The following is a 24,809-nucleotide window of genomic DNA, read 5'->3' on the forward strand; positions in this document are numbered from 1 at the left end:
TCGGCTAATATGCCATGAAAGGGAGGGTTCAGTTCAATTTAATAAACATTTATTAAGCACCTGCTGTGTACCAGGCTCTATAGATACAAAAAGAGGCAAAAGACAATTCCTGCCCTCAAGGAGTTTATAATCTAGTGGGGGGGGGGGGCGAAGAACAATGTGCCAGAGAAGGAAATACGCATCTCTACGGCACCTGCCAGCACCAGGCTGCTGCTGCTGCTTGTCCTCCATTCTCTCTCTCTCTCTCTCTCTCTCTCTCTCTCTCTCTCTCTCTCTCTCTCTCTCTCTCTCTCTCTGTCTCTCTCTCTTTTTTTTTCAGGGCAATGAGGGTCAAGTGATTTGCCCAGGGTCACACAGCTAGTGTCAAGTATCTGAAGCCGGATTTGAATTCAGGTCCTTCTGAATCCAGGGCTGGTACTTTATCCACTGCGCCACTTAGCTGCCCCTGTCCTCCCTTCTCAAAGAGGACCATGACATTGGGAGGTGGTGTCATGACTTGCAGTGCACTGGATTGAAGGGAAGGAGGCTCTGCAAGGTGACCAGCCTTGCTCTCTTCTCCAGAGCCATTTGGGTCCAGTGGCAAGACAGACATCAGGACGACTGGAGAGGGCCCGGATGTTGGAGACAATCGGGGTGAAGTAACTTGCCCGGCTAGTCAGAGCCAAGTGTCTGAGGCAGGATTTGAACTCCCGACTCCGGGGTCAGTGCTCCATCTGTTGTGCCCCTGAGCCAGGTGGTATGCTGAGTGCTTTATCTCATTTGATCCTCACAATCACCCTGGGAGCTGGGTGCTGTTATCCCCACTTTACAGTTGAGGAAACTGGGGCCAATAGCGGGTCACGTAACAAGTGTTAGAGGTGGGATTTGAACCCAAGTCATAGACTCATGGAATTTCAGAGTGGGAAGTAAGTTCAGAGGCCACCCAGACTCATCTATCCTCTCCATGACATACCCAACACACCCAGACAAGCCTTTCCTTTCAAGGGGGAGTCCCACTGCCTCCTGAGCCCACCCATTCCCCTTAACCATTTCTGATGCTTTTCTTTGACATCGAGCCTCTCCTACCTCTTTGCGGTCCCTCCCCCAGTGGTACCTGAAGATGGCCTCAGGATCTGCCCCCCCAACTCCCCCCAAATCTGCCCCACACACGTCCCCCTCAGCCCCTCCTCACTGATATCGAGCCCCTTTAGCCTCCTGGCTACAGTGTGTGCCAGAGCGACAAGTGTATTAGTTTGTGCTCAGCCTGCAAGGACGTGTTTGGGACCTCCCGGCCAAGAGTGTCCGAGCTTATACTTTATCCCAGAGATGAGAGCTTCCCCAGGCAGGGAGTGGCTTGGTCAGACATTCGGCCTCCCCGGAGGATAGACAGGAGCCGAGGAGTGAGGAGACAAATTAGGAGGTTGTGGTCACAGCTAGGCGGTCAACAGGCATCTCTTAAGAGCCAGACTCTGTGGTGAGCTCGGGTAGCAGAAACACGGTTCTCACCCTTCAGGAGCTGAGGAGGGGGGTGAGGAAAAGAGAGGGGGGTGGGGGGAGAGGGAGAGAGAGAGGGAGAGTGAAAGTGTGTGAGAGATTTGGAGGGAGAGCGTGGAGTTGAGGGTGGGAGCCCACCCACCCTCACACTGAGCCTGGGCCTGCGGTCACCAGTTGGTTCTTGTCTTTTCTCTCCCAGTCCCACCTGGTGCCTCTGGTTTCTTGCTTAGAGAAGCCGACAGGTTCTTTGGGGAGAATTAAAACTGCTTAGAGGCCTCCTGGGGTCCTCTGAGGGCCCCTGAGGAAACCGGCCGAGTAAAACATGACATTTTATCCAGTGTGCCTCAAAGGCCCTGTGGAAATTGAGAGGCAGGTGTCCCCGCTCCTGCACGAGGTGGTGGGTTGGCTGCTTGGTGCTGGGGTGCAGTCCTTGAGGAGCCAGGGGTGGAGCTGGCATGCCAGATGCTCCCTGGGGTTTTTTTTAAAGGCCGTACTTGGGATTTTTTAGAAGAATGGGAGGTTAGAGAATCCTCTTTGCTCAGAGACTTTCCCAGGGGGTTCTGAGCAATCATTGAGAACATAGGGACCTAGATTTAGGGCCAGGCAGGACGTTGGGGGTCGTCTTCTCCAAACCCCTCACTTCATGGAGGATAGAACTGGGGCCTGGAGAGGGGGCTGTTGACTTACCCAAGGTCCTACAGGTAGTGAGCATCACAGGTGGCATTAGAAGCCAGGTGCCCCCATCCCAGGACTAGTGCTCTTTCCGTTCTTTTCTTTTCCTTTTTTTTTGGGGGGGGTACTGGGGGTTAAATGACTTGCCCGGGGTCACACAGCTAGTAAGTGTCAGGTGTCTAAGGCCGGATTTCCATTCTGTTTTGATGTATGGAGCTTGGCAAACATCGAAGTGCCCTATGAATGTCAGCTCCTTTAATAATAATAATAATAAATAAATAAATAAATAATATATCATGCTGCCCCTCTTGGGGTTGCTGTTTCACCTTAAGGCCCCACAGTAGGTGGAAGGGGTGAAACAGGAGGATTGTAGCTCCCTCATTTTACAAATGAGGAAACTGAGGCAAAGGTAATGAAGTGACTTGCCCAAGGTCCCACAGGCAGCAAGTGTCCAAGCTGGGATATGAACCCAGGCCCTTTGCTCCAAATTCAGCGCCCTTTCCACGTGCCCACATCCTTGTTGACCCTTCTGCTATCTGCTGCCCCCTCGTCTGACCGCCTTCCCTGAAAGCCCTGGTGGGGACTTGGTATTTTTTGTTTTTTGAGTATTTCACTCTAGTTTCTAATGTATTTTATTTTCTGCATTTAAAAACCTGATTGTGAGGGGGGGGGGTGTCATCACACGGGGTCCCTGACACCACGATGGTTCAGAGCCCCTTCTCTAGGCCTTTCCTGACTCAGGACCTTGTCAAAATGTCCTCGTTGTTGTCTGACTCGGGGTCCCCATTATCTGCCCTGTGACCGCTAACCAGATACATTTAGCAGGGCTCATCTTGTGCTCCTTCCATTACCTTGTGGTTCCATTTTGTTCTCATTCTACACAGTTGGTGTGGCTAGGTTTCCCTTTTTTCATCTAGGTCCTTTCCCCTCCATGGGCCCTGCGCCCTCCCCTCCCCCTCCCCTTGAGCCCTTCCCTCTAAGTCAGAAAAACAGTTAGTAAAGCCAACTGACACCCCCTCCGCCCCCAGCAGGGAAGTCAGCGTTCCGAGTCCCGAGCATTTTAATAGGCACCTTTTGGAGACAGGATGCTTTAAAAAGGGTGGCTCTGATGGCGGAGATTTCAGGCTCTGTGACAGGCCTGTGTCAGGTAGATGCTTGGTCAGAGTCCCCCAAACTGCCCTTGTAAACCCTTTGACCACATATAGGGCCTACTTAGTTCCTCCTCTTCCCCCTTTACAGATGAAGAAACTGAATCGCCCCAGTGAGTGCCTTAGGTTTCCAATCTCGCATCCAGGCCTGGTTTCTCAGCCTTGATTGGCCGTGACTCTCGAGGCGCAGTGTCCCTGGGAGGTTTGCTCTGCCTCAGTGAGGGGTTTGACTGGATGACCTTGAAGGTCCCTTCCAACCCCGAAACCTTGGGATCTTTGGGTCCTGGAGAAGGGACTGGATGCCCACCGGGAGGCTGAAAGCAGCAATTGGCTGGTTACCCTTGGTCTCTCCTCTTACCCCACAAATGCCTATTGGAGCTTGTCCCGCGCCCTTCTAAAGGGCTCGGACCTGGCCATTACTGCAGTGTTGGGAGCAGCTGGACAGTCCTTTATGGTCGGCACCCTCGGCCAGAGGGGGAGGTGGAGGCGCACATGGCTTTTTCTTCCACTCTTCCCGAGTTAGGCTTCTTGGGGAAAGCCTGCCCGCCTTCCCTCCGGCCTCCCCTCCCTCCACCCTCTTACTTCCTCCCTCCCTCCCTCCCTCCCTCCTTCCTTCCTTCATTTCCTCTCTTCCTTCTCCCCCTCCTTCACTCTCTCTCCCTCCCTCCCTCCTTCCTTCATTTCCTCTCTTCCTTCTCCCCCTCCTTCACTCTCCCTCCCTCCCCCCTTTCCTTCCCCTTTTATCAAGTGCCTGTATATAGGCTGCACATTCCCCCTCTTGTGCTGAGCCTGTCCCTCTGTCTTGGATGAGCCTGGCAGATGACCAGCTGGCCGGACCACCCTTGGGAGATGGCCTCCCGCCTTTGTTGATCCTGAGCTGCTGTCAGACACACACTGCCATCCATCCCCGAAGTTTCCTCCCTGTGGGTCTTTGGGCAGGGTGCCCCCCCTCCCCCTCCTAGCCCCGGGCCTCAGTTTCCTCGTCTGTAAAACAAGGAGGTGGAACGAGACGGCTGTGAGGGCCCCTCCTGGCTCTGGATTTCTGCTCCGGTGACAAAGTCCCTTAGCCTCCCTGGGCCTTTGTCTCTTCATTGGCAAAGTTAGGGGGTTGCCCGAGAGAGGCTCTGAGGTCCTCTCCGGCTCTAGATTTCGGGGGCTATGACCCTCCTCGCCCGGTGATGCTCGTGGAACCTCCCCATCCTCCGTGGAAGCGCAGCTGCAGGTGACTCAGAGGCCGAGGCCAGGTGGGCGTGAGTGGTGACTTCATGAGCTAGAGAGGGATGGAGGGAATGCGCCATCTTTGAGCTGCAGGATTGGGAAAGGAGGCAGGCGGGGCACGGAGGTGGGAACAGGGACCACCGGACTGGGGAGTGGGCAGACGAGGAGGCGTGACCCGAGGCAGGTCACTTACATGCTTTCTATCTCAGCTTCTTCATCTGTGCAATGCAGGTCGTCATAGCACCCACCTCCCAGGGTGATAGGAGGGTGGAAGTGAGATCCTGTTTGCCAAGTGCCTCATAAACTTAGAGTGCCATGTAAATATGGAATATAATATTTGTCATGATAATTTTCCTTCATCATCTGATTTGAGCCTCATAAAAACCCTGTGAGGATATTATACTAGGTCTGTATCTCTTCTTTCTCTCTGTATATCTACACACAGCCTCCCTCCCTCTCTCTCTCCCTTCCTCCTTCCTTCCTTCCTTCCTTCCTTCCTTCCTCCCTCCCTCCCTCCCTCCCTCCCTCCCTCCCTCCCTCCCTCCCTTCCTTCCTTCTTCTATGATTTCTTTGATTTAGGAACTCCAGAGAGGTAGTGTGCCATAGTGGGCAGGATCCTGGGCTTGGGAATTGGGAAGACCTGGGTTCAGATCTGGCCTCTGAAAGTGCTTGCTATGTGACCCTGGGTAAGTCACTCTCCCTCTCTGTGCTTTGCTTACCTTATCTGTAAAATGAAGGTGTTGCACTTGGTGACCTCTGAGATCTTTCTTGGCTCTAAGCCTTTGATCCTGTGAGATTCCCCAACATTGATCGGAAGAAGGACTGAGTGGCCAAGTCACTTGTCCAGGGTCGCACAGCCAGTGGATGTCAGCAGCTGCTCTGTAGATGCAGCTTTTCCTGTTTCCAAGGCCAGCTTTCTTTATCGCCTGTGTTGGGCTGCTTTCAAATTTATCCCCATTTGCACATGAGGAAACCGAGGCACAGAGAGGAGGTATAATTATATATCACTTTAGGATTTGCAAAATGCTCTTCCATGCATCATCTCATTGGGTTCTTACAACAACTCTGTGACTTAGGTGTAGGGTATTATGACACTGTTCTACATTAGAGGAAATTGAGGCTGAGTGCCCAGTATTAAACAGCTAATAAGTGTCCAGGGCAGGATTTGAATTCAAGTCTTGTCTAGGGTCACATGGCCAGTTAGTTGCAGAGGTGAGATTTGAATCCACATTTGATTCTGGATCATTATAACCCAAGTGCTTCCTTACCATCCTCTGAAATATTAAGAATGGTCCTTCTCAGGGCAGCTAGGTGGTGCAGTGGCTGGAGCACGGGCCCTGGAGTCAGAAGAACTTGAGTTCAATTTGTCAGACACTTATCAGCTGTGTGACCTTGGACAAGTCACTTAACCTCAGTTGCCTTTTAACCCTCCCCACCCCACAAAAAAGGCCCCTCACATATAGATTAAATCCTGTAGGGATGCTTTTTGGAAAGGCGTGGACAGAATTTCATTGCATGGGATAGAAAGGTATCAACAGAGAATGTGGGCCAAAAAATGGGGAAACAGAGAGAGGCATTGTGGGGGGGGGGACTATCTGTGCTGAAAGGCTCTGGGTCTCTCCAAATATCACAGTAAATAAGTGTTTTTATTTAAATCCTCTCCCTTTCCTGTCCACAATATGTCCTGTGGCATCTGTTCCTATAAATCTGGGACTAATGTGGCTGGATTTAGGACATAGAGTCTGTTTGGGTATTTAGGGTAGAGACCAAAAAAAGCCCCTGGAGGGGTAGAATTTATATCCCCTTGGTAATTGGGGAGGACTCGGCATCCTGCCTTGTTTCTGATTGTACGGTAGAGAATGATTGCCAGGCCGGGACAAGCTTATACAGTGGGTGTAGTGCTGGGTGTGGCATCAGGAAGACCTGGATTCAAATCCAGGCTCAGGAACATACTAGCCATGTGACCCTGGGCAAGTGACACTGCCCCCCCCCCCCCGTCTGCCTCAGTTTCCTCATGGGAATAATCATAGCACCTACCTCCTAGAGGGGGTTCCTGTGAGGGTCCACTGAGATGATATTTCTAAAGGGCACCTAGGAGGCGCTTCATAAATGCGCATTCCCTCCCTCCCTGCATAGCTTCTTTGGGAAGTCATCCTCTCATTCGGCACTTGCCGGGCTCGGTTGGGTTTTTCCTTTTTATTCTAGAAAAGTTTCATGTGCTAGTGCTTTGAAGCCAGGAGACCAGGACAAAGGATGGGCTCCGATATTTCCTCGGGAGCGGGGGATGAAGGAGGCGCTGGGTGGGAGCCGGCTGAAGGACTTCTGTGGCCATTGTCACTTGCAATTCAAGTCTATGAATTCTGCTTTCTTACCTCGGAGGCGAGAGGATGAAAAGGGGGGCGTGTGGATGACAGAGTGGGAAATGTGTGAAATGTGTGAAAGCCTCTGGACAGCTCGACCGTGTGGGAGGAACAGAGGTGGATCAGAAGCATTGGCAGCCTTGCTTTGAAGCCTGCCTCTGATGCCTTCAGCTCTGAAGCGATGATCCTGGGAAACAGGCTCCGCTTCGGTCGCTTTCTTTCTTTCTTTTTTTTTTTTGGTGAGGCAATTGGGGTTAAGTGACTTGCCCAGGGTCACACAGCTACTAAGTGTTAAGTGTCTGAGGCAGGATTTGAACTCGGGTACTCCTGACTCCAGGGCCGGTGCTCTATCCACTGTGCCATCTAGCTGCCCCGATGTTTTTGTTTTGGGGGTTTTGTTTTGTGAGGCATTTGGGGTTAAGTGACTTGCCCAGGGTCACACAGCTAGTAAGTGTCAAGTGTCTGAGGCCAGATTTGAACCCAGGTACTCCTGAATCCAGGGCCAGTGCTCTATCCACTGCGCCATCTAGCTGCCCCATTTTTTTTGTTTGTTTGGTTTTTTTGGGTTTTTCAGTCGCTTTCTTAATAATTATGTGGCCTTGAGCAAAGCCATCCTCACCTCTCTGGGACTCAGTCTTCTCATCTGTAAGATGGGTACATTAGTGCTTTTCCTCCTTCCCAAGGCTGCTGTATGAATTAAATGAAATTAAATGAAATGTGAAATGTCGTTAATGGATATTCGTGTCATTCATGTCTGTAAGTCATCGCTCTTGTCCAGTCCCCGCTCAGTTTCGAGATTTACAGGGGGCTTCTAGGGAACCGTGGGTCCCCACCTTTGCCGTTAAACCCCGCTCACTTTTGTGAGCCTGGATGGTGTCCGCCAAGATGGCGGCCTAGGAGAGGCCCTGGGCGTCTGCTGCCACTTTCTTTATGGTCACTTCTGAGCAAAACGCCCACAGCTTCTTATGGGAAGGAAGAGGTTGGGGTCAGCCTGTGGGCAGGCAGCCAAACGAGTCTCCTGGGCAGCTCGGATGTCTAGACATGATGCCTTCCTTGGAAGCCTTGGTCACTCTCCAGATCATTGTTTGGCTCTGAGGCTGCCCCCGTTGGAATTTGCACAGCCTAGAGAAGGCTCTGGGGCCAAGCCCAGCCGGGCACTGAGGCAGCCGCAGAAGGGGCGGTTTTAATATTCACCCGAGCCCTCTCTTTGCTCAGCCGGTCTGCCCCAGACGTCCTCATTTACCCAAGGCGATTTCCATGTTCTTCTGACTTTTCTTTGGGCCTGACAGAGGATTCGCAAAACGTGTTTGTTTTATTTCTTTTTTCTGTTTTCACCAGATTTAAATGCAGCCTGGTCCTCTGCGTCTAGGCATTTATTAAGGTACTGGGGGTGATACGATATTTATCTTGCCTTTCCCTCCCTCGGTGAGTTCTGTTGTGCAAACACAGATCTCTGAAAAGTGCGTCCCTCTGAAAGAACATTTCTAGGAAGAACCAGAACCATGTTTATTTGAGGAGAGTGTGTCTGGGGGCCATCTGAAAAGCATGCCCTCTGGTCCTTGAAGAGCCTGGTATCTGGTTGGCTTGGGTCCTCCCTGCGCTGATGCCCCCTAGGACACTCTTTGAGAGAGCAGCCTGTGCCTGAGAAATCCCACACCCAGAGTCCCCCAGGATGACGAGCCTCTTCAGGCCTAGCGGGGCTTGTCCTGGGGCAGCAGACCCAAGAGTCCCTCTCTTGGCCCATCCCTGCCCCATTTGGCTTGGCCTAAGACCCACCAGGGCCGGTACTTTACCCACTGCGCCTCCTGAAATAGGATTTGAACTTAGTTCCTGACTCCAAGTGCCGCATCCCAATGGCTGTACCATGCTGCATCAGCATTTAAGATCACTGGCCTTGGATTCAGGAGGACCTGAGTTCAAATGCAGCCTCAGTCACTTGACACTTACTAGCTGTGTGACCCTGGGCAAGTCACTTAACCCCAATCGCCTCACCAAAATTAATTAATTAACTAATTAAGAAAAGAAAAAGACAATTGTTCCTAAAAGTAAAGCCATGATCTTTATTTATAATTTTCTGATTAGATTAAATTTTAATTGTGATTTATCACAAATTATCACACATTTAATTGTCCTTCAGTTAGTAATGGATGAAGCTCTGCAGATACCAGTTAGGGGGAGATAAGTTGTGTCTCCAAGGCCATTACCTGATTCAGAAAATAAAATGTTTTTATGCAGGCTTCATGTCTCCGATTCTCAGAGCTGGAAAGGGCCTCAGAGGCCGCCCTGACCACCTCATTCCCAGGCTGGGGTCCCTTTCCCCACAAGGGTCATCCTGCCTTGCCTTGGGGTCCTCTGGGAAGTGGCAGCCGCTGGTTACAGGTGGGCCGACCAGCACGTGGATGTCCCTGCACCCTGGGTTATCCATTCCATGGGGGTTTCTAGCCTGTGCTTACCCCCTGCCCCCAAATAATAACACCCACCTATCTATGCACACGCATATATGTGTACGTATATGTATGCACACACATACATATACGTATATAAAGAAATTGAGAGTAGTCTAGTGAAACAGCAGTGAGTTTGGCGAGGACCTGGCTTTGAATCTTGACCGGATCACCTCTAAGAGTTCTCTTGTCTTCTTAGATGTCTCAAACTCAGTGCGTCTGTGGATAAGGATAAAGAGCTAAAGCAAGGCCCTTAACTAACAAGATGGTCGGGGTGGGAGAGGGCACCGGCTGTTTTGGGGATCAGGAGAGGCTGATGGTATGGAGAGAGAGAGAGAGAGAGAGAGAGAGAGAGAGAGAGAGAGAGAGATGGGGTGAGGGGCAGAGGAAAGGAATGACAAAATGACGAATGCAAAGGCTGGGGGATGGGAGATGAATGGGGTGTAATATGCTCGATCACAGTGCATGAGAATTAGATTGTAAGCTCCTTGAGGGCAGGCACTATCTTGCTTTTTTTTGTATCCCCAGTGCGTGGCACATAGTAGGCACGCTATATATATTTATCGGTTGATTGGGAAGAGGAGTGGTATAGAGTGAGAGTGGAAATAGAGGTTGGGGCAAGGTTATGAAGAGTTTAAAAAACCAGACAGAAGAATGCATATTTAAGTGTGGGAGCCACGGGAAACCCCTGCAGTATATTGAGTACAAGAGTAGCAGGCACATTTTGTCAGAACCCAGGTTGGTCCTGGAACAAGGGTAAGAAAACTCAGGGAAACTGAGGAAGCCAGAGAAGAGTGTTATGGAAATGGACTTTCAGTGGGCATGTCTATAGAGAGGCTACATTGGAGGGGACTGGATCTCATCCCTTTGGATGTGAAGATGATGGGGCTGGGAAGGAATAACACCAAGGAAGTGAAGCCGGGTCCCAAACTAGATACAAGTACAATGGCAAAGGAGAACTTTTCTTATCAGCCCCGTGACTTCCAACCGAAGGAAAGATCAAAGCAAGCCCAGAGTTTGGAACTTGACTTCCCTTTCTCCAGAGAAGATGGCGCCCTGGAGAGGGCTCAGCGTGGGGTCCAGAAGGGGCAGGTCCCCAGTCTGGCCGCTGACGTGTTCTGGTTGTGTGTGACCATGGATGAGACCTTAAGTCTTGGCAGAGAAGTAATTCACATTGGCAAAGGGAGCTTCCACACCCGGGAATTTTGTGGGGACGAAAAAGCAGCAACAAATTCAACCAGATGCTATGTTGTTTTTTTTAAACCATATCCATCACAATTCTGTGCCCTATAATAAAAAATTGCAAAGCCTTTATCCTTATTTCAAATTAAAAATATCTCCATTGAATTCATTTTTTAAAAAAAGTTATTTATTTTCTTTTTTTCTCCCAAGAATCCATATCCTTGTTACTTTTCATGCCTGGGTTCTGGCATGAAAAGTTCTGAAATTTGTTTCCTGTCCCTCCTCACTTCCCACCCCACCCTCTCCCATCAGATTTTTTTTTCTCTAATCCTTATTGACTATTGTTCTATTCCTAAATGTACATCCTAGGACAGTAGATCCGGAGCCGGGAGGGAACCTTAGCAGCAGTGGCAGGGCTTGGACCTGTGGTCCTGACTCTAAATGTTGCTTCCCTTTCCCCTGGGCCAGCCGACCTCCACCTCTGATTCCAGTTCCATTCCTTTTTTTTTTTTGGTGAGGCAATTGGGGTTAAGTGACTTGCCCAGGGTCACACAGCTAGTAAGTGTTGAGTGTCTGAGGTCAGATTTGAACTCAGGTCCTCCTGACTCCAGGCCCGGTGCTCTATCCACTGCGCCACCTAGCTGCCCCTCCAGTTCCATTCTTCAATAATGTTCTTGTTAGCTGATGTAATAGCGTGCCTCGCTTTACACAATTGATGTTTCTTACCAGACTTGTTTATTATTTGGAAAATGCCCTCGTGCTCCTTGGATGTAATTTTAGACAGGCTTATTCATCATTTCCGCTGGGTTTTCATTGCACGGGAACTCTTAACACTTCACTTTAAGATTCCTGTTCTTTAAAAAAAATAAAAATAAATCCTGTTCTTCAGTTACCAATAGTTAACGTTTCCTCAGCAGAAGGTCCTTTTCATCATGTTAAGCTCTCTCTTCATCAAATGAGATTACAAATGGCTTCAGCCTTAAATGTCAGCTGAGTCCTGACCTTTGTTTTTGTCTACAGTAGTCTCCTGATCAGTTAATTTTGCTTCAGATGATTGATCCATCAGCAAATATTTATTACTGCTTCCTAATGTGGGAGGCTGTGCTATATGCTGAGGATTCAGGTGAGAACTGCAGTGGCTTCTCCCTTATAGGAGTTTAGATTTTTTTTTTTTTTTGGGCAGGGCAGTGAGGGTTAAGTGACTTGCCCAAGGTCACACAGCTAGTAAGTGTCAAGTGTCTGAGGCTGGATTTGAACTCAGGTTTTCCTGAATTTAGGACCAGTGCTTTATCCTCTGCACCACCTAGCTGCCCCTGTATTTGCTTTTATAAAAAAGAAGCAACCCTCTAACATGGTTAAATAATTAAAAATTTTATTGCTCTCTTTTATTTTCATATTCCCTCCATTTTCCCTGTCTCTCTCTCCTCCTGCTTCTCCCAGAGAGTCATCTCATAGAACAAATAATTATTTTCTAATTTTGCTTTAATGAATGTTTGGTTCCATGACTTGACGAATAAGTACACAGAGTGTCTAAGTATGGAGAGGCTTATCCACCAGTGTAAGCTGGCCACTGGTAATGAGTTCTTTGGCCACAGCATCCCATGAGACAAACAAGGAATAGGACGGTGACAGAGGTGGGTCAGCACAGAAGGGGATCGAGGGTGTCACAAGTTATGTGGGTTTTAGACCATCCCTAAACGTGAATTGCAGATACTCTTAAATGTTAGATATTTGTTCAGAGACCAGCAACTTGATATAGTGTGGAAGGAATGAAGCACCTTAATGTTAACATTCTCAGGTAAATGAAATCAGAAGACCAGATGAAATCTGTATGACTCATAGGTACTCCTCGGAGAGGCTGATGTGAGAGCGTGATGAACCCAGCTCTGCCAAGCAACGTGACAAAACATTGTTTTCATGAGGTCCTTGGACGTGGCACGAAGAATAGAGCCCTGGACCTGGAGGCAGGAAGACCTGAGCTCAGCTCTGGCCTCACATCCTGCCTAGATGTGTGACTCTGGGCTGGTCACTTAACCCCTCTGTTTGCCTCAGTTTGCTCATCTGTCAAATGAGCATAATAGCACCTTCCCTCCAGGGTGGCTGTGAGAATAAAATGAGATAACATGAAGTATATATGAATTTTATTATTGTTGTTTTCAGCAAGCACTGAATGAAATTCCGAACCACTGAAGCTGGCTTCTTGTTAATTGCCAGGGAGTCGTATGAAAATCAGCTGTCCAGGGACAATCAGACCATTGTCCGGTTAGAGCCAAAGTCAAAACCATCATCAGATCAGAAGAAATGATTGAGCCGAGATGATAACTTGCAAAATTGCATTAACTTCATCCCAACCATTTTATTTTATTTAAAAAAATTTTTTTTTAGGCAATGGGGGTTAAATGACTTGCCCGTGGTCACACAGCTAGTAAGTGTCAAGTGTCTGAGGCTGGATTTGAACTCAGGTCCTCCTGAATCCAGGGCAGGTGCTTTAACCACTGCGCCATCTAGCTGCCCCCCCAACCATTTTAAATGGGCCACTGACTGATGCAAGACAAACAAACCAAGGAATTGAAAAAAGGCAAATATCAGTTATTTTGGATGGAATTTCGGGTGTTATAAAGCAGTCACCACAAAGCGGAGGCCAGAAGGCACCAGTAGCTGCCTCATCTAGGCAAGAAAAACAACCCAAACCCCACATCTGGCTCAGAACAAAATTTTAGTGCAAACCCCGACAGAGCAGGATGCACCTGTACTCCACACACCCAAATCTCCAATGTGTTGTAGGAGTTGGAAATGGAACCCAGAAGGACCATGTCAGAAACTCCACCGACCAAAGCATCTGAAAGGCAGCCCAGCCCCTGCCGAAATGGGCCAACCCCCTCTGAGGAATTCCACGGCGGGCTTGATGCACTTGAGGTTGTTCTACAAGGTGTCTCCGGGTAGAGAAGGTAACAGAAAAGAAGTGACGAGACATCAGCACAGGGCGGTGTCCGGCACTGGGGGTTGAGGGTCCTCCAGAAACTCATGTTTACTGATGGTGGCATGTTGTTTGTGGGAAGCCCCAGGATGCTGCAGAGCCTCCTCGGAAGCTCTCCACGCAGGAACACGGGTGGAGAATGGCTGTCGCCTAGATTTCAGCAACCTGGAGAGCTTGGTTGTCAGTCAGACGGACAGTGGGCTGGGGCCAGAGGTGGACAGTAGGCGGAGAGCAGGCTAGATTGCTCTTGGGACAGGCTCTTTGACTGGCTCCAAGCTTCTTATAGATGCCCATCTTGTCCGTAGGACTCGCATTCCTACATAGGGGTGAGACATGAGACCGATAACTGAAAATGCGGGTTACACGGAAGCCGATGGAAGAGGCCGCTGGCTGTCATCAGCCTGCTACAGATAAGGTGTGAGACCCAGAAACACAGACGTGAGGGACATTCTCAGGGAATCAAGTGATAGAAGAGAATATGGGCTGGCTGTGAGCCAGGAGTGAAGATGACGAGTGGACGGCCAAGGTGTTCCCCAGCTGCCCTCGTGAGGGGACATTGGGAGAAATCAAGGAAAGCCTTCAGCACGTTGGGTGGATCCTCCGGGGTGAGCTGTAGGGAGGACATGAACTAGAGTAGCAAAAGATGGGGAGGCATGGGTGGGTTGTGAGACCCCAGAGCCAATTGAGGATTTGTGGCTCCCTGAAAGGTGACCAAGAAAACGTTAGTAACTACTGACCAATAGGGCCACTTTCTGTTCTTTTAAAAAATTCTTTAGAGAGTCTACATGAGGACCAACCTAGAGCCAGAGTTCTTAACCTGGGGTCCAAGAACTTAAAAAATTTTTTTAAAAAATTCAGTAGAATTGGTTTCCTTTGTAATCCTATGTATTTTATTTGGTGCATTTAGAGGAACTTTTCTGAGAAGGGGGCCATTGGTTTTGCCAGGCTGATTGCCCAAGGGTCTGGGACACCAAAATGCTTTTTTAAGATACTCTCAATTCTAGGGTATCCCTAATGAAAATAGATGTGAATGGGTTGGCTTTCATCTATGACTTTCCAAAGCCAACCATGTCTCTACTGTTACCCAGGTGATGGAAAGGTTCAGAGAATACAGTGTCTGTCATTTGATGCTAGAAAAGCCTTTGATTCAGTATTAGCATCAAAATACTGTTCTCCAGTGAGTTTTTCATGCCTGTTTTAAGATTATGTGGAGTTCTTGGAAAGAAATAGCAGAGAGAGCTTTATTTGACACCCTGGTGATTAGTAATATCAAGAGAGACATAAAACAAGGGGACTGATGCTCTCTGTAAGTGTTTTCTGTCTTCATAGATGACCATTGCAGAATTTAAATGGAAGAATTCCCCATAGATGGTCAAGACCTGCACATGTTCTTGTGTGCTGATGACGTGTGGTACTGGTTTCACATGACAGAGCCTAATAATCTACACACTAATAACTAAATGGATGAAAAGCGGTTATTGTCCAAACCGTGGCATGCAGGTGGACGGCTGTTAAATGAATTTAGTCATCAGGGCATGCCAATGGAGCTGGCACGGTAGGTGGCTGGGGAGTTGGCTCCAGAATCGAAGAGGAGGCAGAGAGCAGACCGGATTGGGGATTATAGGGATTTGGGAGGTTAGAGTACCCTGTTTTCAGTGTCCTTCAGACAAAATCCCATCTTTTAAACCTGAGTGTTCACCTGGGGATGCCTATTGGATGTGACTCTGAAGGCCACTGCCTCAAAGATTCTAAATTGCCTTTGACACATAGTGAGCAAGTTACTTAACTCTGTGAGGTCAGGGAATGCCTTTTGCCTCGGTGCTTAGCACAGTACTTGGCACATAGTAGGTACTTAATAAATGCTTATTGATAGAGTTTTTGACTAAATTTCAGAACTGGGTACTGATATGCTTTAGTTAGCGGGGAGATTTTTTAATCAGAGCTCTCTTAGGCCTATGTCCAAGTACAGAAAAATTCCTAAACTAGGGTTGGGGAATACAGAGAGAAAAACCCCGAACAGGCACTGCTCTCAAGGAGCTATTGATCAAGTCACTTGGTGATGAAAGTGGGGAATGGGAAGGTGAGTAGATTGAGGGTCCATAAAGAAAGATCTGTGATAGAAGAGGAGAAGCCGGGCAAGAGAAAGCGGGAAGGTGGAAACCTCAGGGAAGTGCATCACTGGTATTGAGAAATGGAATTTTGAAACTCTCTGTTTAAATTCTCCTCTGATGTCTTGGATGCAAAATGCTGGGTTGTAAATTTCTCTGTTCTAGATTCTGCTCTTTTAGTTCTCTGAGTTATTTTCATAATGGAGTACGGTGGGGCGGGGGGGGGGGGGGGGGTGCGGGGGGGGGGGCAGGGGGAGAAAAGCACTGGCTTTGGAGTTTAAGGGCCGGAGTTTAATCCTACCACCTTTGTGACCTAGGGCAAGTCATTTAATCTCTGAGAGGTTCGGTTTCCTGATCAGTAAAATCAGGGAGTTGGGAGTTTCCTTCCCATTCCGGATCCAGGATACTATGATCTCTCTGGGGCCTCAGTTTCCTCATCTGTAAAAAAACACTCCGGGCAGCTAAGGGGCGCAGTGGAGAGAGCACCAGCCCTGGAGTCAGGAGGACCTGAGTTCAAATCCGGCCTCAGACACTTAACACTTACTAGCTGTGTGACCCTGGGCAAGTCACTTAACCCCAATTGCCTCACTAAAAAAACAAAAAAACAAAACAAAACAAAAAAAGAGAACACTCTGAGGTGGAATTGCCTCCACCTCCTAGACTTTCTTAAGTCATTTTCTTCTGTTGAGAACTTAAGTCGTTTGGGACGCTTAAAAACCAAATTAAATGGATTTTCTTGTAAGTGAATTATTGCCTAATTGATTTATTAATGACATACTGGTGTACCCTGGGGCTGTTTTCATAAATGGTGATGTTTTCAGAACTGTTCAAGATCATCATGTTAGATTGAGCTTTTGGGTCTCTTTTTATTGCTAAATTCGCAGTTATTCTCAAATCTAAATTCAGGTTACTTTAACAAGAAGACTGTATTCCATTTCTTTCTTGCTTTAGGCCTTTTCTGATCCCCCCTCAAATTATCTTATATTTTCTTACATGAGGCAGCCAGGCGGCCCAGGGGTTAGAGCATGTGGCTTTGGAGTTCAAATCTGGCTTCAGACACTTCCTAGCTGTGTGACCCTGGGCAAGTCACTTAACCCTGTTTGCCTCAGTGATCATCATTATAGCACCTACCTCCCCAGTTGTTGTGAGGAACAAATTTTTTACACACATGTATATGCATGTTTGTGTATATATTTGTATATTTATGTTTATGCACATGTATATATGTATATGTGTGTATGTACCTGTACACACATACGTATATACCTCTGTGCATGTATAAAATTAATTTTTTATAACAACCGTGTGTTTGTGTGTGTGTGTGAGAATATACCATAGATAGATACCAGATCTCTGAACTAAAGGAGAAGACAGCAAACATTTCTTTAGAATATTTATTCTTCAGCTGATACATGTCTCAGCATCCCCCTAAGCCCCATACAGTAGATATTCAATTCGGTTTTTTAAAAGTCACCTTGTTGGGTGAGCAGTTCCTGAAACTCCTCAATTAGTGGTTTTTTTGTCCACCAGTATTTGGACGCCAAATGGACAGGATGTTTTTGTTATGTGTTGCCTGTTTGTTTTTTTTTTTTAAACCAAAATCAATATCTCTGAATTAAGGCTAGAGAACTTGCATTAAATGCGGTCAGAAAGTTTCAGGGATTTTTCTTGTGGGCATTTCTAGAAAAGAATGTTGTTTTGTACACATCCATGAGATCACAGGCGTGTTAAAATATTGAAGGACTCTGACCTTGAGGAAAGGTTAAGTGTACTCCATAGAAGAAAGCAAAGAGGGCCTCAGTTTCCTTACCTGTAAAAATAGGGGAAGACAATCCCTGAGTCCCTCTTTTTTTTTTTCTTTTTTTAGTGAGGCAATTGGGGTTAAGTGACTTGCCCAGGGTCACACAGCTAGTAAGTGTCAAGTGTCTGAGGCCGGATCTGAAATCAGGTACTCCTCACTCCAGGGCCGGTGCTCCATCCACTGCGCCACCTAGCTGCCCCACCCCTGAGTCCCTCTTAATCATGCTATGATTCATATAGATGGAATTTTTTTTTTTTTCCTTGTTAAATAGTTGTTTATTGGAAAAAGTGGGCTGAGGAAGGGTCGCTAGATTCACCACAGAGCAACAACACCACACGAGTTAGGAGTGATGGGAGAGGTCAGCACAAAGCTCTGGGATCTCAGCCTCTTCCTGGACTGTGAGGGATGGCCTGGAGTGTTAGGGCATACCCAGGTGAAAGGCCTAGACTTAGTAGGCGTGGTTAGAGACAAAGAGTGACTCGCTGGCTGCAGCTCCTGTCTTTCCACTTGGAGTATACTTGCCTTGAGCAGCTTGGCTATTAGCCGTGGCCCGCTTAATATATTCCTCTTGGGCAGCCTTTACATTTTCCTTCTTTCCACCCCAGGTCTTGAGGGCAGATGCCTGCAGGGCTCGGCCATAAGAAAAGGTCAGGGCCCATGGCTTATGCAAGGGGCAGGTATTGATGGCATTGAGGTTGATGGAGGCATCCTCCTCACTCTGACCCCCAGACAGGAAGGTGATACCAGTGACTGCAGGAGGCACAGTTCGGCGAAGGGCAGTTACAGTTGCCATTGCAATCTCCTCATGTGAATACTTCTGAGTGCAGGCATGGCCAGCAGTGACCATGTTAGGCTTCAGCAAGGTCCCTTCCAGATAGACATGGTGGTCACTCAGAGCTTTGTAGACAGCAGCCAGCACCTTCTCAGTGACATACTGACAGGTCTTCAGATCATGTTCTCCATCAGGGAGGATCTCCGGCTCCACAATGGGGACAATACCATTCTGCTGGCAAATGCTGGCATATCGGGCCAGCACATTGGCATTCTCCATGATGGCAAGTGGGGAAGGTGTATTATCCCCGATCTTCAGTACACAACGCCACTTGGCAAAGTCAGCCCCATCCTTCTTATACTGGGCACAACGCTCACTCAGCCCATCCAGACCTTGGGTGGTAGTCTCGCCATTGGTCCCTGCCAGGGGCACTACACCTTTGTCCACCTTGATGCCCACAATGCCACCCTTTGCTTTTATGACTTTGGGGAAGGGACGACCATCATCGGCTTTCTGGTAGAGTGTCTCATGGAAAAGGATAACACCTCCAATACAGGAGTTCACTCGATCATCTGCTGTTAGAAGTAACTGCCTATAGAGGCGACGATTTTCCTCTGTGTTCTCAGTTCCAATGGACTGCAGCCGCTTTGCAATGCTACCAGTGGACTCATCTGCTGCCAAAATTCCCTTGCCCGGTGCAACAATTCGGTGAGCTATTTCAGACAGTTCTTTCTTTTGCTCTGGTGTCAACGCTGGGTATTGGCAAGGCATGTTTTCCTTGGCTGTGCTGGTAGTTTCCCGCAGGATGCAGACCTCTTATGGTCGGGAGCCGAACTTCTGCGCTTTCTGAATCCGAACGTCGCTTATTGAACTCAGGAGGGGCATATAGATGGAATTTTAAAGAATTATGTGGTGTGGTCCAGTTTTTTCCCAAAATGAAGGTCTTTTTTTGGGGGGGGGGGCAGGGCAATGAGAGTTAAGTGACTTGCCCAGGGTCACACAGCTAGTGTCAAGTGTCTGAGACTGGATTTGAATTCAGGTCTTCCTGAATCCAGGGCTGGTGGTCTATCCATTGTGCCACCTAGTTGCCCCCAAAATGAGGGTCTTTGGGATGACTTCTTCCTCAGTGGTGCTGAAGAAATGGGGCCTTCCCATCCCCTCTCTCTGCCTCTAGCACAGAGGGAACTGTTCTGGGGTCCTGGGGCAGTCACCTTGTGGGCTCCTAAGGACCATCGGTCCATCAGCAAGGCATTTATTAAGTGCTGGGGCTGCAGAGAGGGGAAAAAAAAAAAAGAAACAGCCTGCCCTCAGGGTGTTTCCACTCTTCAGGAGTACACTCGTCTTTGCATGGACTGGTAGAGCATCCCCACTGTGTCTTTTGAAGGACTGAATGAGTTCACATCTGTTGGTAAGAGCAGTTCAGTTTATAAGAGTAAAACTTGCTTAGCTATGTGTTTATTTTGTAAGGCACTGCCCTACAAATTATGCTGTTTCCTCAGTGTTTTTGACATGCTGCAGTGCCCATTAAACCTGCTTCTTTCTGGTTGGGAGGTTCCCAAGGATGTGCGCTTTGTAATAAATAAAAAGATAACCTTTGCTAAAATTGGAATGTTGGTGATTTATGAGCAATCAGTGTTATTTTTTTTTTTAATTCACCTTTATTTTTGTAAGATGTCACAGTTATATCTATTGCCATGAATACTCTCAAATTTCTGGGGCCCTGGCTTGTGCTAACTTAATAAAACATAAAAAATTTTTAAAGTACCTTATATATAAACACTGCGGCTCCTAAAGCACTTCTCAGATAGACCCATTAATCTTTTTTAAATTAAATTTTATTTTTTTTGAATGCATAAAAATGGGTTTTTTTTCTCCCTCCCAGATGTTTCTCATTGAAAAACAAAAGTCTTGTAGGACATATTCATAGTCAAACAAAACAAATTCCCTCGTTGGCCATAGTCTTGCTCTTTCGAATCATGGTAGGTCGTTGTATTGACTGGCGTTTTGAAGTCTTTTGGAGTTGTCTTTGCAGTACTGGGTGTTATTGTGGAAATTGTCTTCTTGGTTCTTTTTACTTCCCTCTGCATCAGTTCATGCAGGTCTTACTAGGTTTCTCTGAAACCACCCTCTTTATTTCTCAGAGTGCAGTTGTATTGTTATCACATCGTGTACCATCATTTTATTCAGCATTTCCCTGATCGATGAGCGCCCCTTTGGTTTCCTGTCTTTCGCCATGAAAAGATCTGCTGTCAATAACTTTTTTGTACATACGGGTCCTTCTTTCTTTTTGAAATGTAGGCCTAGTAGTGCTATCTAGGCTGGTTAATCCTTACAACAACTTGCCTGCCATTTTGGTTAGATTTCTCATTTTAACTCTTTATTATTTTGAATAGGTTTTTATGGATAATATGTTTCTATATTACCTAGCTTTTCCCTGGCATCTCCCCCTTTCTCTCTGAGAGCCATGCCTCATAACAAAGAATCTTAAGAAAGGAAAAAAAAATGAAGAGAAAAAAAACCCCAAATGTTGTATGTGTTATTCCTTAGCCGTGGACCCTTCTCTTCTGCAAAGGTGTAGGCTTTTTTTAGGGACAAGCTTCGGTTGTTCCTTATGATTTGGCCATGCCCATTGTTGATTGGTGAGGGTTCTCTCCATTTTCGTTGTTGAAGTCACGGTCTGTGATCTTGTTTTCCTGGCTCTGCAGACTTCACTTTGCATCCATTCATGTACGTCTTCCCAGACTTCTCGGAATGCGTCATTGTCGTCATTTCTTGCAGCTCAGCCGCATTCTGTTACCCACAGTTCCATTCTCCAGCTGTCGGACCTCTGCTGCCTCAAAGAGTGTTGGTGTGTGGAGCTTTTCATTTTCTCTGTGCCCTTTGCCCGGTATATTTCTGGCACTGTAATCTCTGGGCTAAATTGTATAGACATTGAGAGTTAGCTGCCAGGGTCTGGAGTCAGGCAGTCCTGAGTTCAAATCCTGTCTTAGACACTAGCTGTGTGACTCTGTGTAGCACCTACTTGCCAGGGTTGTTTTGAGGTGGCCCCCACCTTGCCCCAGTGTTTTGGGAGATCTGTTTGCAAGCATTTAATACGCTCATCGGAAACCATTCTTGCCTGGCCATTAATGCATCCCCCTTGTTTGTTTCACAGTTTGATCTTGGCCTGTTTGTGGTGCTCCACTGGGCACGATTCCCCCATCTGCATTCTCAGATCCTTTCTCATTACTGTGACCGCCATGTCCCAGAGAGGAACCTGCCCCCTCCATGGAATCTCTCTTCACTTTAAACCTTTCCTGATCCCTCCCAACTGCTAGGGCCCGCCCTCCTTCCCAAACTGCCTTGCATTAAGCGATTTTAAATTTATTCTCTTTGTATTTCTTTTATATGGACTCACAGATGCACTGCTCCTTGAGGGCAGGGACTGTATCTCTTTCATCCTTGTACCCCCAGGGCCTAGCCAAGTGCCCGTGCTTATTAAATGCCTGCTAATGGTGTTTCCCCCTTTACTATCCGCTGCATTCCTTTGTAAAAAATAGGTGGTTCAGACATTTGGCCTTATAATTAAGTTGTTCTCTCCCAGATTCATGACATTAATGCTGCCTTATTCACCCCCTTACTTGGGGGGTAGGGATGAATACCATTATTGGTGAGAAGACTGGGGTGATCCACTTCAATAGGAAATCATGACATTTTTTTTTTCTGGACAATGAGGGTTAAGTGACTTGCCCAGGGTCTCACAGCTAGCAAGTGTCAAGTGTCTGAGGCCGGATTTGAACTCAGGCGCTCCCGAATCCAGGGCCGGTGCTTTATCCACTGCGCCACCTAGCTGCTCCAGAAATCATTACATTTTAAATGGTATTCCTTTCAGAGACTCTCCTAAGAAAGGTGTGGACAATTATGTTACATGTATGCATTTATTCTCAGATGGATGTTGGCGAAAATACTATTAGGTAATGGCTTTGTTGTCATGGAGAGGCTTGTAGGGGCTTCACTTGCTTTACAGTCTGCCCTGGTAATTGCTTCCTACTGTAGGGGCCAAATTTAATATGGGGAGAGTTAGTTGGGTGACTTGCTATAATATTGGGGTTCAAAAAATAATGAGGGGGGCAGCTAGGTGGTGCAGTGGATAAAGCACTGGCCTTGGATTCAGGAGGACCTGAGTTCAAATCCGGCCTCAGACACTTGACACTTATTAGCTGTGTGACCCTGGGCAAGTCACTTAACCCTCATTGCCCTGAAAAAAACAACTAAAAAAGTAATGAGGGACCTCTAGGTCAACAGTTTCCTCCCTTCCAAACTGCCTTTTTTGTTATTTCTCCCAGGCCAATAAGAAAGGAGCTTAACAGCCTCTTTTCCACAAACAAATCAGGTTTTATTAATGGGAATAAAATACATCACAAAGGTGAGATTAATAAAGTCAAGGACAAGGGAATAGAGGAAGAGAAAAATGGATAAGCTCCCTGGCTCTAGCAAAGACTGACACAACCCCCAAACTTGCTTCTAGCTCAGCTAATTCAGAGAGCTGGCCTCGTTTAACTCACCACCTGGGGTCCCTGGGGTCCCTGGGGTCCCTAGTTCCAATAGGGGACAGCTGTGCAGCCCCATCTAGTCCACTCTGGAAGCTCACCCGCGGGAAAGAGAGCTCCCCTTGGCGAGTATTCCCTTTTCTGCTTTTTCTCTCCCTCCCCCAGAAGGGAGGTCTTTCAAGCTGGATGTCCGAGAGTGGTTCCCCTGCTGACATCAGCAGTGTACATCGCTCAGGGCAGGCCAGGTGTGGTGGTTCATATCTAATCATCCCAAGTAGGTACTTAGCCATTTTCTCAAACAATACTCGAGCAATCAGGTGGGACCCCTGGGTGTCTACCAAATTCCATTATTTTATCACACTACTAAGGAAGCTCATCTTGGAAGTAGGGAGGCAGCTTGGTACAGTCAGAAGCTGAGCCATTTTTGGGAGTGAAAGCATCCTTCCTGAGGCCATTCTAATGATGATACCTACACACCTGGCATCACTGGCCCTCCATACTTGGAGGGGTTTCTAGAAGCTCCTTATCAACCCCACTGTAGGGATGTGAGCTGAATTTCTAATCTTTTGAGATGAAAAACAACCATTTTTGAGAATTCAGAGCTTAGTTTTATTTGATTTTAAAAATCTCAGCTATTTCAAAATGTAAAATAGATAATTTTGGTTACATAAAACTGAAAAGCTTTTGCACAAGCAAAACCAATGTAACCAAAATTATAAGGAAGAAGAAAACTGGGAAAGAATTGTCGAAACAAGTAGCTCATTTCTCAAGTATTTAGAGGACTGAATCAAATTTATAAAAATACAAGTCATTGGGCAGGTAGGTGGTGCAGTGGATAGAGCACTGGCCCTGGATTCAGGAGAACCTGAGTTCAAATCTGGCCTCAGACACTTGATACTTACTAGCTGTGTGACTCTGGGCAAGTCACTTAACCCTCATTGCCCTGCAAAAAAAAAAAAAAATACAAGTCATTCCCCAGTTGATAAATGGTCAAAGGATATGAATGGGGGCAGCTAGGTGGCGCAGTGGATAAAACACCGGTCCTGGATTCAGGAGGACCTGAGTTCAAATGTGGCCTCAGACACTTGACACTTGCTGGCTGTGTGACCCTGGGCAAGTCACTTAACCCCCATTGCCTTGCAAAAAAAAAAAGGATACGAACAGGCAGTTTTCAGACATAGAAATCAAAGCTATCTATATTATATGAAAAAATGCTCTAGATCATTATTGGTCAGAGAAATGTGTGTTAAAACAACTCTGAGATATCACCTCACACCTTTCAGTGGTAAATATAACAAAACCAGAAAATATAGGGTGTTGGAGGGGCTGTGGGAAAGTTGGGACATTAATCCTCTGTTGCTGGAGTTGTGAAAAGATCCAACCATTCTGGAGAGCAGTTGGGAACTGTGCCCAAAGGGCGTGCCCTTAGATCCCAAAGACACCCCCCATAGCAAAAGACCTATTTGCACAAACATATTGATAGCAGCTCTTTCTGTGGGGGCTAAGAATTGGAAATCAAAGGGATCTCCATCCATTGGGGAATGGCTAAACAAGCTGTGGTATAGGATGGTGACGGAATATTATTGTGCTATGAGAAATGACTAGCAGGGTGATTTCAGAAAAGCCTGGAAAGACTTGTAAGCAGAACCAGGAGAACATTGTGCACAGTGACAGCAATCTTGTTTGGTGAAGAACTGTGAATGACCCAAGACAATCCCAAAGGACTATTGATGAAACATATGCTCTACCTCCAAAGAAAGAACTAAAGCCTGCTATTTTTCATTTTTTTCTTTTATTCAGGTTTTCTTATACAAAATGACTAATATGGTCATGTTTTACATCACTGCACCTGTAAGATGGGGACGATCCTATTTCTAGAATTCTTGTGCGGCTCCAGTGAATTAAGATAGTTTTGCAAACTTGCGAACACGGTGGGGAAATTAGTGATGATGCCTGAGCCTCCGAATGACACTGAAAATCAGAATCCTGTTTGGGGTGGGGGAACATCTCCCCTTGTGGTTTGCCCTGAACACCTTCCCTGGGGGTGTGATCTCAGTGCCTTTGTCCTCACTTATACAAGTCTGACTGCTCCTTGAGGCCAGTGGTTGGGCCAGGCACACAGGAA

The 24,809-nt window shown here is 47.2% G+C and overlaps 2 protein-coding genes across 3 annotated transcripts in view; one reads left to right on the forward strand and one right to left on the reverse strand.

Moving 5' to 3' along the window:
* Positions 1-24,809, forward strand: part of OSBPL10 (oxysterol binding protein like 10) — a 233,233-nt gene that overhangs the window by 23,669 nt on the left and 184,755 nt on the right. The window lies entirely within an intron of this gene.
* Positions 17,629-19,007, reverse strand: LOC122727694 (fructose-bisphosphate aldolase A). The gene has a single exon (XM_043965398.1). It carries the CDS (start codon positions 18,924-18,926, stop codon positions 17,832-17,834), a length of 1,095 nt encoding a protein of 364 aa, XP_043821333.1. The 5' UTR covers positions 18,927-19,007; the 3' UTR covers positions 17,629-17,831.

Source organism: Dromiciops gliroides, chromosome 5 (assembly GCF_019393635.1).
Source record: "Dromiciops gliroides isolate mDroGli1 chromosome 5, mDroGli1.pri, whole genome shotgun sequence".
Classification (NCBI taxonomy): Eukaryota; Metazoa; Chordata; class Mammalia; order Microbiotheria; family Microbiotheriidae; genus Dromiciops; species Dromiciops gliroides.